The 12,719-nt window shown below is 34.0% G+C and overlaps 1 protein-coding gene across 1 annotated transcript; it reads right to left on the bottom strand.

The window, feature by feature from the left end:
- Positions 1-9,281: 9,281 nt before the first annotated feature.
- On the bottom strand, positions 9,282-10,547 carry LOC136034966 (forkhead box protein D3-like). Its single transcript, XM_065716525.1, has one exon. The coding sequence runs from the start codon at positions 10,532-10,534 to the stop codon at positions 9,482-9,484; it is 1,053 nt and encodes a 350-aa protein (XP_065572597.1). The 5' UTR covers positions 10,535-10,547; the 3' UTR covers positions 9,282-9,481.
- Positions 10,548-12,719: the final 2,172 nt, after the last annotated feature.

The raw sequence follows: 12,719 nt of genomic DNA, 5'->3' as shown, positions 1-12,719 counted from the left end.
GAACCCCAGTAATCTCAGAGGCGGCACCAGTGCTTTCCTTTTTTTGTGTCATATGGCACTTGATTTGGGTTCAGTTGTTATGAACTCGTAAAAAGCGGATAGGAAAAATATTATCTGTCGTATGAGCCACTTATCATCACCCTATTTTTATCCAGTGGGCTGCTGGTGCTGGTTAAATTGGCACTAATAACTTTCATTTTTCGCACCATTTAGCACATTGTTCTGGAGCTGAAAAAGGTTTATAAAAACTGGACAGGTAAAAACATTAATTGTCAAATGTGTCTCTAATTAACAGCCTGCGATTTCTGATCTTGATTCGTCTTGCGTCTGGATTCTAGAAGTTAGCTTATTTTGACTTTTTCCCCTTATTTTAACTGATTTTGAATAGTTGGTTCACATTTCATAATGCCAAACAGTCCTAACAATAATTTAAAGTAAAAAAGCGTTAAAAAAAGGCAACTTTAGTATATAGATTGTAACTACATCCATATATTACGGTTAGGGGAATAAATTCAGAAGGGAAGTGGGGAAAGGGGCTATAATTTCTTATAGGGACATATGAAAATTAAAAACTTAGCAGAAAAAATTCAAGTCATGCAAGCTTTTGACAAGCGCTTTTAAAGTTGTTGCAGAAAACCCTGGAGCTCTGAAAATAATTAGAGTAAATTATTGAGATATTATTTTCAGAGAAGCTAATGACAGTAAACGCAAAATCGGTTAACTTCGTGCAACCTAGCGAAACGAACAACGGCCCATAGTAAACAAAGCGAAAAAAATAAGTAAAGAGCGATTTGAACTATATATATATATATATATATATATATATATATATATATATATATATATATATATATATATATATATATATATATATATATATTGAATTTTCGTAAATATAATAATATTATAATATAAACTCGTAATATTTTCTGTCATTTCAATATTTTTTAGTCGAATGTTATAAACTGGTTTACTAGAATTTTCAAAAACATACTTCCAGTAGGTTATCAGAACCACTTTGTATTCCTATTCTTTGGTTGAATTTTGACAACAGCTTTTGTCTTTCTTATGGAAAATAGTTTCTTTTCAATAGAAATAGAAGAGATATTTGTATGACTTTCGGTTAGATCAAACGCTGAATTCTTCCTAGAAAGTTTTAATTTTCTAAAACATGTGATAGGGGAATACAGTGTTCGTAGCATTAAGGAATATTGGTATTTCATACCTGGTGTTGTAGAGATGATAAAAGAAAATATTAAGTAAGGGAGTCAGCTAGCTAGTATTAAAGAGGATATTTTAGTATTATAAATGTTTATATATAACCGCTCAAGTTGTTAATGCATTAACTCACTGTAAACCGGTTTCTTTCGCTAGTTTCTTTCAACTTAGCGTGAGAAAAGACAAAGAGAAGTGACAGAAAAGATGAAAAATATATAATTTGAGCTAAACATTTGCATATTAGGGGGGGGGGGTAAATATTTTAATAGTCTGAAGTCAGAAAACAATTCTTATTTCATAATATCAGAATAATTGCAACTAACACATTTTGCATGCACACCCGCTGTGCTTTACCCCCCCCCCCCCTAATTTGGAAATATATAGCCCAAATTTGTTTCTAAAATATCATATTTTATCATACTTAGGTATATTTCATTAGGACTGACCTAGTTTTACTTCTTGAGTGGTAGGGGGTATATCATACAAGTACCAAAATGTTTTTTTACTATGGGCCGTTGTTCGTTTTGCTAGGTTGCACGAAGTGAACTGATTTTGCGTGTACTGTCATTAGCTTCTCTGAAAGTAATATCTCAATAATTTACTCTGATTGTTTTCAGAGCTCCATAGTTTTTTGTAACAACTTTGAAAGCGCTTGTCAAAAGCTTGCATGACTTGAATTTTTCTGCTAATTCTTAATTTTCATTATATCCCTATAAAAATATAGAGCCCCTTTCCCCACTTCCATTCCGAATCTACCCCCCCCCCTAACCGTAAGATCTGGATGTAGTTATAATCTATATACAAAAGTTGCCTGATTTTTTTACGCTTTTTTTTTATTTTAAATTAGCGTTAGGACTGTTTGGCATTATGAACCAACTATTCGAAATCAGTTGAAATAAGGGAAAAAAGTCAAAATCAGCTAACTCCTAGAATCCAGACGCAAGACGAGTCAAGATCTGAAATCCAGACGCAACGGTTGGGGAAGGGGTAGGTAGTAGAGGGAGAATTGGAAGAAGTGACACTTGAAGTGGCTATTAAAATTTGGTAAATAGAAATCATTCAAATGGAATTAACAAAGATTTCTGTTATTATATTTTTTTCTTTCAGAAGAGGTTATAAATTGAACTGTTGCCGAATCAAGTTCACAGAAGAATACAAGACAACAAAATCATCAAAATTAATGTTCGGTATAGGAATACATCCAGGCATCAGGGGGGGGGGTCAGCTGGGATTCAATTGAAATGAAAGTGAATATAAAATTTTTTAATCCCCTTCTAACCAGGGCTATGGTCCATTTGTCGATGTCCAGTAATTTCTGTTAATTAAAAGTGAAGGCCAAAAGCCTGATCTGACCCAAGGGGGAGGAAACTGATAATGACTAACTGACAATTTTTTCAGTGGGACCTCTAATCACTATTTTAAAAGTACGAAGTACTGCTGCTTTATACTTATTGGAATGTTTCGATCGGAAGACCTCAGAAGGATTAAACTTACTCTCTTTACATTTAGATTTAAGAAAAAAAAACCGCAAAAGTACGGACCAGGGTCAGTTTAGGGCCACAATATTATCGAGCTTGGGTGGACACAAACCCTTCAATTGTATTGCTGATTTTGGTATCTTTTCAGATTACTCAAAGAACCTTCTAATATAAGAAACGATGACAACAAAAAGATTGATATGGAGCCTACGTTTTCGCTGTCAACTTTGCTCGTGGACTGTTTATTCGATTACAATTCCTTTTGCCTGAAAGCATCAAAAACACCTAATCTAGACTAATCTAGACCTCTTAACTAATTTGAACAATACAACGAGTTATTTACTGTTTTATAAAGTAGAGTTGTGAGAAAGAGTCAAACTTTAGTGTAAGGAGCGGGGTGTTAGAAGGAGGAAGCCCCTTTCATATACGGAATAATTTCTGTTCGTTTTTACTTTTAATGTCGCTCCTTACTTTAAGCTTAAAAAAAATTGTTTTTTATTAAATTTCTGAACCTTTTTGAATTAATGCTGCTTTTGATTTTGGCTCACCGCACATGAATAATTAAAACAAAATTTGCATGTTAATTTTACTTTTTGGGCTAAATGGGTTTCTCAAAGTTTTGATTGGACGATTTCGAGAAAAAGGGGCGGCTGAGGGGGCCTTGTTACCATCCAATTTAAAAAAAAACTAGAGATTTTAGTTTTATTTATGAACATTTTTATTAGTAATAAATATATGTCACCTATAAATTAACTTATGTAACGAACTTCTATATTCGAATATTTTATTATGTATATGAGGGGGTTCGCCCTCTCGTAAATACCTCGCTTTTTACAGTTAAGTTCGAATTTTGTTCTAATTCCTTAAGAAAGACCCCTGAGCCACAAAGGCAATTTAATTAGAATAAATAGTTCTTTTGAAATTACTAAAAATGCTTTAGCCTAAATAACGAGGTATTGAGGTGGGGAAGACCCCCTCATGTATGTAATAATCTCTATTCGTTTTAAGTTTTAACGTTGCTCCTTATTTTCAGTTGAAAAAACTTGTTTTCCATTTAATTTCTCATTATTTTTAAATAATGCCGGGAAATCAAGCACCCCCTCCATATAAATTCGTTTCCCCCATGATAAATTTCTCCATGGAAAGATCCTCTCACGTAACCACCCTGCGAAAACCACGAACCCCCCCCCCCCCACCAGAAAATCTCCCTCTGAAAACGTCAGTATACTTCCCAATAACCAATACTATTTGCAAACAATGGAAAAGTTCATAACTTGAAGCCCTTCCCCTGGGGACTGTGGGGGCTAAGTCATCCTCAAAGACAGTTGTTAGATTTTTCCACTACGTTGAACAAAATGGCCATCTTAAAATTTTGATCCGGCTACTTTGAGGAAAAAATGAGCGTCGGAGGGGGCCTAGTTGCCCTCCAATTTTTTCAGTCACTTAAAAAGGGCACTATAACTTTTAATTTCAGTTAGAATGAGCCCTCTCGTGAAAATTTAGGACCACTATGTCGATACGATCACCCCTGGGGGAAAAAAACAAACAAACAAAACAAATAAACACGCATCCATGATCTTTCTTCGCAAAATTCACATTTTTGCAGATAGGAGCTTGAAACCTCTTCAGTAGGGATCTATGATACGCTGAATCTGATGGTATGGGGTGTTTCTCCCTTTTCTTGTAAATAAAGAAAATTTTCTAAGGCTCTTAACTTTTGATGAGTAAGACTAAACTTGATGAAACTTATATATTTAAAATCAGAATAAAAACTATTTTTGTTGTTGTTGTATATATTGGCATCAAAATTCCGTTTTTAGAGTTTCGGTTATTATTTCAAACAGTTTGTTACTACGAAATGTTTGAAATTGTCGCGTTTGTCTTTTCTGGTCAAAATGAGTGAGAACATAATCTTTTCGCAGAGGAAATAAAGAAAGGAGATAAACTGGACTGTTCCTGAAGCAAGTACGTAAATGAACGCAAAACAGCATCTGCAACTTGGAGATCAAAATCTCCCTTTTTGTAGAATCAGATTATGCTGGTGGTACCATAATTATATTATATGTAATTGTACAATTAACAATCGATACAATATAATCAAACAGTTCGTGGTAACGAACTGTAGTAAGGAGCGACCCGGCTCAATAGTAACCAAAACTCTAAAAAATTGAAGTTTGATATCAATAGCTACATCAAAAGAATCGCATATTAATGCTGATTTTAAATATATAAGTTTCATCAAGTTTAGTCTTACCCATCAAAAGTTACGAGCCTGAGAAAATTTGCCTTATTTAGGAAAATAGGGGGAAACACCCCCTAAAAGTCTTAGGATCTTAACGAAAATCACACCATCAGATTCAGCGTATCAGAGAACCCTACTGTTTCAAGCTCCTATCTACAAAAATGTGGAATTTTGTATTTTTTGCCAGAAGACAAATCACGGGTGCGTGTTTATTTGTTTTTTTGTTTTTTTGTTTTTTTGTTTTTTTTTCTTTTCCCCAGGGGTCATCGCATCGACCAAGTGGTCCTAGAATGTCGCAAGAGGGCTCATTCTGACGGAAATGAAAAGTTCTAGTGCCCTTTTTAAGTGACCAAAGAAATTGGAGGGCATCTAGGCCCCCTCCCACGCTCATTTTTTTTCAAAAGTCAACGGATTAAAATTTTGAGATATCCATTTTGTTCAGCATAGTCGAAAACCATAATAACTATGTCTTTGGGGATGACTTACTCCCCCACAATCCCTGGGGGAGGGGCTGCAAGTTACAAACTTTGACCAGTGTTTAGATATAGTAATGGTTATTGGGAAGTGTACAGACGTTTTCAGGGGGATTTTATTTTGTTTGGGGGTGGGGCTGAGGAGAGGGGGCTATGTTGGAGGATCTTTCCTTGGAGGAATCTGTCATGGGGGAATAAAAATTCAATGAAAAGGGCGCAGGATTCTCTAGCATCACTGTAAGAAAACAATGAAAAATAAACATGAAAACGTTTTTTCAAATGAAAGGAAGAAGTAGTATTGAAACTTAAAACGAAAAGAGATTATTCCGCATATGACGGGTTCTAAGAATACTTTAGCATAAAGAGCGAGGTATTTAGGAGAAGATAAATACCTTGCTCTTTATGCTAAAGTATTTTTAGTAATTTCAACTATTTATTCTAACGCCTTTCTGATTCAGGGGTCATTCTTAAAGAATTGGGACAAAACTTACGATTTAGTGTAAAGAGCGAGGTATTAACGAGGGTACAAACCCCTTCGTATACATAATAAAAATATAAGGTTATGAAAGTTTGTTACGTAAGTTAATTCTTCAGTTACGTATATTTTTTACTAATAAAAACGGTCGTTAAAAATTAAAAGTTCTAGTCGCCTTTTTAAGTAACAAAAAAATTTGAGGGCAACTAGGCCTCCTTCTCCACCCCTTATTTCTCAAAATCGTCTGATCAAAACTAAGAGAAAGCCATTTAGCCAAAAAAAGAATTAATATATAAATTTCATTTTAATAATTTATGTGCGGAGAGCCAAAACCAAACATGCATTAGTTCAAAAACGTTCAGAAATTAAATAAAAAAAAACTAATTTTTTTAGCTGAAAGTAAGGAGCGACATTAAAACTTAAAACGAACAGAAATTACTCCGTATATGAAATGGGTTGTCCCCTCCGCAGTCCCTCGCTCTTTACGCTAAAGTTTGACTCTTTGCCACAATTCTACCTTTTAAAACAATTAAAAACTTTAGCGTAAAGAGCGTGGGACTGCGGAGGAGACAACCCATTTCATATACGGATTAATTTCTGTTCGTTTTAAGTTTTAATGTCGCTCCTTACTTTCAGCTAAAAAAATTAGTTTTTTTTTATTTAATACAATCATAGACTATGCATAGCATAAACATAAACTAGCTTATATAATATAAAAAACATATTCAAGTTCCTTTTATTCCTTGTGTAAGATCAGATTTAAATTCTTTAACGGTGAGTCATATTGAATGGAATAAGTTGCTAGAATTAGCTCTTTCAGAATGTTACAAAAGTTTTAACAACTTTTTGGCTTCTTTTTTGTCCATTTGTTTATTCTTTTCTTATATATTCTTATTTTATTAGAGTCTATTTAATAGACTTAATTATTTTTTCCATTTATTTAAATTTTTACGTTCTATAGATTTATTTTATTTTATTTATTTGTTTATTATTATTACTGTCTTTTCTCATTTTTGTTCCTCTCTCTGTGAGTAAGTGATTTTTTTTTCCTTCGCTGAGTAAGTGACTCGTTTGTTGCACCCCTTCTTTACAGGCCAATGAGCCTTTGGGGGAACAACAAAATGTAACATTGTGTGTATTTTATGATGAATAAATTTTATCTTGTATATTAGAAGCGGTAAGTAGAAAAGGGCTGCAAAGACAACTTATGGAGTCTACACTTTCCAATTAGGCTAGCTGTTGTTTTTGTAGTTGCGTTGTCTTGATGGCCACACACCAAGACCCCGATTTTTCATAAAAAGGGAAACAATTGTTGGGCAAATAGCCACATTATGCTCAAATGTGAAGGCTAAATTCAAAAACGTGGGCTGTGTAACGAGAAGAGATAAAAATAGACCATTAATTAACCGATTAGTATATATTAGGGTTCTTCATTCCCTTATTTCCTGCAAGAAAATGCATTTTTTGTTTAATATTCCTTAAACTTTTAAACCATTTGATTATTTGAAGTGAGTAGATTAAACCCGACGGATGTCCAATGGCAACTAAGTAAAGCCCATATGACATATGCAAAATATATAATGGTTGAGATGAAAGATATTCTACCTGTAATTTTTTAGTTACTGGTAGTATATATTTTGAGACATGAATGACCGAAGTAGTTTACAAACGTTAAAAACTTAGAAAAAATCAACTTACCCTAAAGTGCTTATATAGCAAGCATGAAATCCATCGATATTTAATCATCAGATTATAAATGACTAAAAATATATCAATGATGGCTAAGTCTTTTAGTTTTATAGAAGCATTCTTCTTCTAAACAGCTGTGATAACAACAAAATTCAACTTAAAAAATTAACAGAAAGAATCAATTTACCCCAAAAGAATAAATAAGTGCCTAAACATATGAATCAGTATTCTAATTTGTAAGGTAATAGGGGGTGGAAAACCAGCTAAAATCCATTGTACCTAAAACCATTTGTATTCTAATCATTTTTTCAGTGAAGTGTAAGTTGAACTTCAACAGACAGGATGAGGCAAAACTCCCTCAAATGTAGGGTAACTTTTCTTTGCTTTTAATTTTATTGCATACTTTATGTTTATGTAAAAAAAGATTTTTTTTATGCTATTATTTTACATATTTCATATATATATATATATATATATATATATATATATATATATATATATATATATATATATATATATATATATATATATATATATATATATATATATATATATATATATATATATATATATATATATATATATATATATATATATTTCTGCTGATATTCAATTTACATTTCTGATAGTTTAGTATTGACACTGCTTTGTATAACTAATTTTCTTCTTTTTTTTTAACTTTTTCTTTTTTTAAGTTTTCTTATATCAATTCTTTAAAAGCAGAATTGATCATTGTAATAGGGGGAGGAGGAATGTTTAATGCTGATTGGCACAGAAAAAACCAAGTAAGAGAATAGAATCAATAGAAAGGATCAATTTACCGACGAGTATTCATACAGCAAGCCTGATATCCATTGCTATTTAATCATCTGATTATAATCAATTATTAACTATTAATTGTCAATGATGACAGTTTTAATTGACAATGAAAGGTTCACATTGTCCATCCACTTTCCCCAACACTGATTTTGGGGAAAGTGGGAGGCGTAACAACGAAAATTTAGGGAGGGCAATGATTTTTGTCAATTTTATTATGAATATATAAAAAAGTATTTCTCAATATCTAATGGGTGGTTGGTTTTTTGATTTGTGAAAATACCAAAATAAGGAATAAAAATTTCTAAAATAGTACGCTACTTTCATTTTTAAATAACGGAAAATTTTCACACGAGCTAAGGATGTTAAAAATGAATAATAAAAATGTTGGCCGGAGGATCCTAGCTGTCATGGGGTCGGCGCAAGGACTTTCGTAGTCGACAAACGTCATTAATAGATGCGAATAATTGAATAAATTAGTCAACTTTGATACCAACTTTATCCGATGAAATAAAGTTCAATTTCAAAATACTTTCAGAGCAATGTCACATGGAATTAGATTGATTAAAATTAGGTAAGAATTGCAGTGTTATTGCAGCTAGTTTAGAAGGAAAATATTTTCCTAATTTTACCCGATTTTCCTCTCCTCAGAAGGAGCGTCAATTCAAGAAAGCTTAGGATTACTGGAAGGGGGAAAAATATTTTTTTAAATATAGGCCGAGCAGTCACATTTTTTTTTCTTCCACGAAAATGTTTATCACTGAAAATGCCCAAAAAAGATACTGTTCGAAATCGAGGGGTAGCCCCCCGCTCCTCCTCAATTGACACTCCAGCTTCTAAGATGAGATAACTGACTATCCTATACATATTTCTTAAAGAAACTAATCGAATATCATTTAAAAATCTATTTACACCAAATACACGACGATCATTATATTTACAATATTACTTCATTTAGAAAATCAATCTAACGCATGAGATCAACATAACTTCATATTCCAGAAAACAACAGAACGAAAATTATCACAGAACAAATAAAAAGAGGCGATATCATTTGTGCTTAAACTGGGAACTGCCACTAAGCATCACTTTATATGGTATTATTCTGAAGTGGCAATCCTAATCTCCGCCACTTATCAATATCAAATGAAGGAAAATGTAAACTACGAAGTCCATTAGTCTCTGTTTTTACATCATTTTCTTCCTTTTTGCCAATTAAGTTTTCAATACTAAAAGTCTGTTTAGCCACCGGACTTTTTTCTGGAACATTTGGTATATCAGGTTTAAACGAAACCGACGGCAACTGTTTTAGGACAGAGGTTTGTGGTAGTCTTAAATGAGGTGGCAGATTCAACTGCATTAAAGCAGTAGCATGGGAATTATGTAGATCATTGAAGGAGGGTAACCCCCCAGCAAAGGGATTATTAGCTAACGAAGGGAGTCCGATACCGAGCCCGACGTTAAAAGGTGGCAGTAAGCCTAAGGACTGAAGTGGTGGCAGTCCAGCAGGACTGTGTGGAAAGAATCCAGGTGAGTGGCCGAGAAGAGCTGCGTGGTATGGGTCTAAAAATGCAGCGGTTTCACGGAAAAAATCATGTTGGTGTCTCTTATATCTTTTACGGCGGCGTAAAAAGGAGCCATTATCAAACATATCTTCGGCCATTGGATCAAGGGTCCAATAATTCCCTTTCCCCGGATTACCCGGTTCTCTTGGGATTTTAACGAAACAGTCATTTAAGCTTAAATTATGCCTAATGGAGTTCTGCCACGCTGGGAAGCGTTCACGATAGTAAGGGAATCTGCTCATAATAAAGTCACATATTCCGCTCAAGGTTAGTTTTTTCTGCGGTGCGGATATAATTGACATAGTTATAAGAGCTATATATGAATAAGGTGGCTTTACAAGACCACTTTTCTTTTTATCACCATCCATACCTGAAGATGCTGAATCGCTCCCATCAAATTTCCGCTTTTCACCAGACTGAGGTTCATATTTCATTTCACTTTCCACATCTGAATCAATATTTATTTCAGTGAATTCTTCATCGTCAATAGCACTATCATCACTAGAAGGATATGGTTGACTTAGTCCAGGTCCAGTTAAGTCCAAAGGGTAGCTGCTAACACTTTGAAATTCAGACATGTTTTCACCTCTGTCAAAGAAGGAATACAGACCACAGGAAGACATTTTCATATTGTCGTATAAACTTGAAAGCTCTGAACGTGCGCCATGGAATAATATTGCCTTTATCTCTAGCGTCTCTTATTGGTTAAACAGCACAAAAAGGGGCGGTACCGGAAAGCTAGAGAAAACCAGTAACGTTTAGGAATGATTGAATGAATAGAAAGCAAAAAAGTATAGGAAACTGTTTGTCACTAGGATAATCTGAATAGATTGTCAATGAATCAATCAAAGGCTTGGAGCCAGGCCATCCGTGTAAATGATACTTTAGATAACAATCGTGATTTTCCTTTCAACCGCGAATAAAGGATTAAAAAAGCCAGTTATACAAACTTAATCTTCCAAACATACCCTGAATTTCCAATCAAAAGTATTCCACTGAAGTTTAATTTAGGATTAGTTGCTATAGTGGCAAGGCCATCTATTCACACAAATGCAGGAGGCGAAAATTTATTTTTTGATGAAAATACAGAGATAAATTTTTCAAAATCTATGGGGGAGCACTTGTCCCCTTACCTTCCCCTCAATTTGGTCCCCATTTATAAAGGTGCTTTTTAATGTTGAAAACCTGCTTGCTCTGATTACCTGCAGAAAAAAGGTCTTGGAATGAGGTTCTGGAAAACCTTTGTTGGAACGGACCTTCTGAACCGTGACGTCAATTCACAATTTTTTTGTTGGGGGTGGGGGCAAAATGTATTTCTTCGATATATAGGGGGTATTTTCTTTTTTCAATGAAAATAAAAAAAGGACACCATTAAATGAAAATGACCCCAAAAAGGTATTTTTCAAAATACGAGGGGGAAGGGGGTCAAAGGCCCTACCTGCCTCCTCCCAGTTTACGCCACTGCTTCTGAGACTGTCTAGCTGAGATGGCCCTGCCCTTTCATTAAGACCATCTGTTGATTCTTTCAAGTGAAGATTAAATCGAATTCATCAAATCTAAAGGCAAGGAACAGGAATGCAAACAGGAATTTTTTTTGGGGGAGGTCAATAATGAAACCAAATTTTCTTTGATAATTGATACAAGACTTACCAAAAAAAATTGGGAGCGTTAAGGATTTGGGGGGGGAGCAGAGCTCTTCTGCATATGTCCGCGGAAAAGAAACAACTGCATATAAAAACGTTTTTATGTGTATGAAATGTAATAAATTAAACATAATTAAAAATAAAGTTTGATTTCGGTAAAACTCCTTACTTACAGATGTAGGCATAGGTCATTTTGAGGGAAGGGAACTGAAGGGCAGGGCGACCATTATAGCAGTCCTTTGAGGGAGGGTATTGAGGTTCCACATAAAAATCTACACAGAATCTACAGACATGCACTTTTAGTATAAACTAGATTAGTGCCAATGCTGCCACCTTGACCGGCAATTAGCCTCCAAGACTCGGCTATCTTTCAAGTAGCCTTGCACTTTTCTAGCGTTCTAATGAAAACGAAGACTATTTCTTTCTGTAATAGAAATAGTACGAAAAAAATTGAATGTTTTATTTTGACTGCAAACAGAATACGATTATTATTTTAAGTGCTTTCTTCAAAATAATGACTTATTAATAGGTTTTAAAAAGGTAGTACTTTTACTTTTGCCTACTTATTTTGGTTTTATTTTACCTTTTTTTTTCTACAGTTTTTTTTTTTTTTTTTTTTAGGTGGTGCAATTTTCTCTCGGATTTTCAATTCCCATCAAGAATAGCAGAATAATCATTCAGTTAAATACAAGCAAAGTAAAAAGACAGTACTTTCGGGAATACTTGAGCTATTGGTCACCAGTCGTTGACAAGGCCATATCCTAGATTTTATTTTTTGAGGGGGTGCATACTTTACAAAAAAAAATTCAAAAATTAAAACAAAAAATTTGTTTGAAAGCATTTTTGTTATGTTTTTACAAGTAGGGCAACATTTTCGGGGCGAGGGAGATGAAACCTGGCACCCCTCCCTGGATATGGCCTTGGCCAATGAGCCACTTGCACTACTTGTAAACTAGCCACAGAAAGAAAAGCACTAAATGTTTTACTGAAAGGCTACAGCTGAATCTAAGGCTTTCGGCTCAGCACTTGCGCAGGCTGTTAATATGATAATACTAGTAATAACTAGAATAATAACAAGGAATAATAACAACAATAATAATTTTTTATAATCAGTTGCGTT

Source organism: Artemia franciscana, chromosome 13 (assembly GCF_032884065.1).
Source record: "Artemia franciscana chromosome 13, ASM3288406v1, whole genome shotgun sequence".
In the NCBI taxonomy this organism is placed as follows: Eukaryota; Metazoa; Arthropoda; class Branchiopoda; order Anostraca; family Artemiidae; genus Artemia; species Artemia franciscana.
The sequence above is the reverse complement of the archived record's forward strand: the minus strand, read 5'-3'. Positions and strand labels throughout refer to the sequence as shown.

What these genes read in the sequence shown, in the direction of transcription:
- LOC136034966 (XM_065716525.1), bottom strand. Translation starts at nt 10,534, where the DNA reads ATGTCTGAATTTCAAAGTGTTAGCAGCTACCCTTTGGACTTAACTGGA.